This window comes from Rhagoletis zephyria, unplaced genomic scaffold (assembly GCF_001687245.7).
Source record: "Rhagoletis zephyria isolate East Lansing unplaced genomic scaffold, Rhagoletis_zephyria_1.1 Rzeph_scaffold_00395, whole genome shotgun sequence".
NCBI lineage: Eukaryota > Metazoa > Arthropoda > Insecta > Diptera > Tephritidae > Rhagoletis > Rhagoletis zephyria.
Window position 1 is genome coordinate 3300 of NW_016157479.1, and position 2917 is coordinate 6216.

The window sequence follows — 2917 nt, forward strand, 5'->3', positions numbered from 1 at the left end:
TTATCGCATGTACGTGACCTTCTCCCCTTCAAAATGAGATATCATTTATTAAATTTGATAAAATATTAAAGGAGATATCGTTTGGTAACAGAAAAATACCTTTTAAAAATAAGTATATATGTATATAGTTTATGGTCACAGCCATCATTCTGTTCGTCTTGAGCGTAGCATACAAATATACAAATATTTATAATTAGTAAAATTTTCGTCACTGCAAATTAAACTTATCTAACGCCCGCCCTAATTGATTTTCCAAATGGCTACATAGAAACATTGATTATCTCAAAGATACTTGAATATAACTTCCAAATAATTTAAAATTTCAGTAAAATGGAGCATTTCCCATATCAGCAAGACATCATTGGCTGTCCACTAAGCTTTGAAATGATAAGAACTATATTGATAACAGTAAATTAATGTGGTAAACAAATCGCAGAAAGTATAAAAACGATGGACAGAAAATTTGTGGTATAGTTGTATATCATCGATTGGTGCTATACGGCATTTTACGTATTCCCCAAGGTAAGGCACTTTAAATGTTTTTCTCCGTTCTACAACAAAAATATCCTGAAAAATTTATAACCTTAAATTTTTTCTTTTACTCTAATAGCAAAATGTTCAAGTTCTTCGTGTTCATCACTATTTGCGCCGCCTTGGCCTCGGCCAATCTGGTGCGCGTGCCCATCTACAAGAACCCCAAACACAGCAAGTCTCATCGGGCTGTGCAGACCGAATTGGCTTACTTGCGCTCCAAATACAATGTACCCAGCGCACGCAGCGCCACCGAGCAATTGGATAATGAGCTGAACATGTCCTACTATGGCAAGATCACCATCGGTACACCACCACAGGAATTCTTGGTGCTCTTCGATTCCGGTTCCTCAAACTTGTGGGTGCCTTCAGCTACCTGCCCCGCCAGCAACCAGGCTTGCCAATTGCACAGCAAATACAATTCAAACGATTCCAGCACCTATGTGGCCAATGGCGAAAGCTTCTCCATCGAATATGGCTCCGGTAGTTTGTCTGGTTTCTTGTCCCAGGACACAGTTCGTGTAGCTGGTCTCACCATTCAAAACCAAGTATTCGCTGAAGCTATGGAAGAGCCCGGTACCAGCTTTGTCTACTCGAACTTCGATGGTTTGATGGGTATGGCCTTCCAAGCTATTTCCAACGACGATGTAGTGCCACCTTTCTACAACATGTGGTCTCAAGGACTCATTGATAAGGATGTCTTCTCCTTCTACTTGGCTCGCGAAGGTACCTCCGACCAGGGTGGTGAAATGATTTTGGGTGGCTCTGATCCCAGCTACTACCAAGGTTCGCTCACCTACACACCCATCTCTCAGCAAGGCTACTGGCAATTCAGTTTGGATAGTGCCACCATTGACGGACAAACCATGTGCGGTAGCGGTTGCCAAGCCATCGCCGACACAGGCACCTCCCTCATCGTTGCCCCCTTCTACGCTTACTTCAGCTTCATGAATGTTGTGGATCCCGACTTCGATGGTGTGATCGATTGCTCACTCATCAACTCTCTGCCTGCTATGGAATTCGTTATTGGTGGCAACACCTTCTCCGTGCCAGCATCGCAGTACATTCTTGAGCAGGACGGTGAATGCTCATCTGCTGTCAGCTACATGGGTACCGATTTCTGGATCTTGGGTGATATCTTCATTGGTCTCTACTACACCGAATTCGATATGGGCAATAGCCGTATTGGTTTCGCACCAGTCGCTTAAGTTCATTTATTGGATGGAGATGATAATCTAGCTTTAAGAAATTAAGGCAGGAAATATTACTTTTTTAATAAATCTGAATGNGTGGAATTAAAGAATAGATTTTTGAATAAATTTTTATAAAATTACGAAAAAATTTAAAGTGGTTTAACTTTGGCCTTGAAATGTGAAAATTTCGTAAGTAGAATTTTTTATAACGTAAGAACGCATTACTTTGTGCCAATACTAAAAAGAGCTCACCGCATAAAGTTTTCCGTCTGGAAGAAACTGTTTAGGTTTAAAATAATTTAATTTGAAATGCAAAAAAGGCCGATGAACTCGTAGACTTAAACCGAAAGTCGCTGAAAGTTTACTTAGATATCTCAAAAAAAAATCCCACGAACTCAAAAAATTACGAAAATAGCCACGAAATATATCTTAACTCCTTTGAAGGCTATCCCAAAAAATCCAGAAAAAGGCAATTATAGAAGCATTTTTTGTGCCGAGGGAAAGGATATTGTGTGTTTTTTTTTGTTGGTTAAGTTTAATAGCTTAGAGTGATCGCCGATTTTCTGTCTTGGCTCTTCCCAGCTCTTTATTGGGATGACTGGGATTTAGTTTCGTCGCCAAAACCATATGCCCATCATTCCTGACGCCATTTAACAGCTCCTCAGCTTTTCTCTGTCGACGATTCTTCTGGTTTCGTAACAAATTGCGCTGCCACACAACCAAAACCAAAACGATAAAATTTCTTCTTCTAAAATAATAACCGTATGTATGCATGTATATATACACAGTGACTCAAACAAATGATCAAAATATTTGAAACGTTTATCCCAAAAATTTTTTTTTTTGTTATTTTTCTATAAAAATACCGCCCACGCTTTATACAAAATTTAAGAAAATTCAACAAATGTCCAGCAAAATTTCAACCTTTTAATCTGAATGTTTAGAACATTTTTGGGTATAGCCCACAAAATTTCAGTCCAACGAAGTGCAATTTTCAAACAGCTATAAAATCGCGTTGATTTTTGAGATTTTTATACCCGAGCGCACTTGTGCACAAGGGTATATTAATTTTGTTAACATAACGGTTGTTTGTAACAGCCAAAACGAATCGAGATAGATATAGACAAATGTATACATAAATGATCAGGATGAAAAAAGAAATCGATTAAGCCATGTCTGTCTGTCCGTCCGTC

At 39.0% G+C, this 2917-nt stretch overlaps 1 protein-coding gene across 1 annotated transcript; it reads left to right on the plus strand.

The window, feature by feature from the left end:
• The first annotated feature begins 463 nt into the window (after positions 1-463).
• Positions 464-1752, plus strand: LOC108359460 (lysosomal aspartic protease-like). Its single transcript, XM_017611337.1, has 2 exons — positions 464-522; positions 611-1752. The coding sequence occupies exon 2, from the start codon at positions 615-617 to the stop codon at positions 1737-1739; it is 1125 nt and encodes a 374-aa protein (XP_017466826.1). The 5' UTR covers positions 464-522; positions 611-614; the 3' UTR covers positions 1740-1752.
• The last annotated feature ends 1165 nt before the right edge of the window (positions 1753-2917 follow it).

What these genes read in the sequence shown, in the direction of transcription:
- LOC108359460 (XM_017611337.1), top strand. Translation starts at nt 615, where the DNA reads ATGTTCAAGTTCTTCGTGTTCATCACTATTTGCGCCGCCTTGGCCTCG.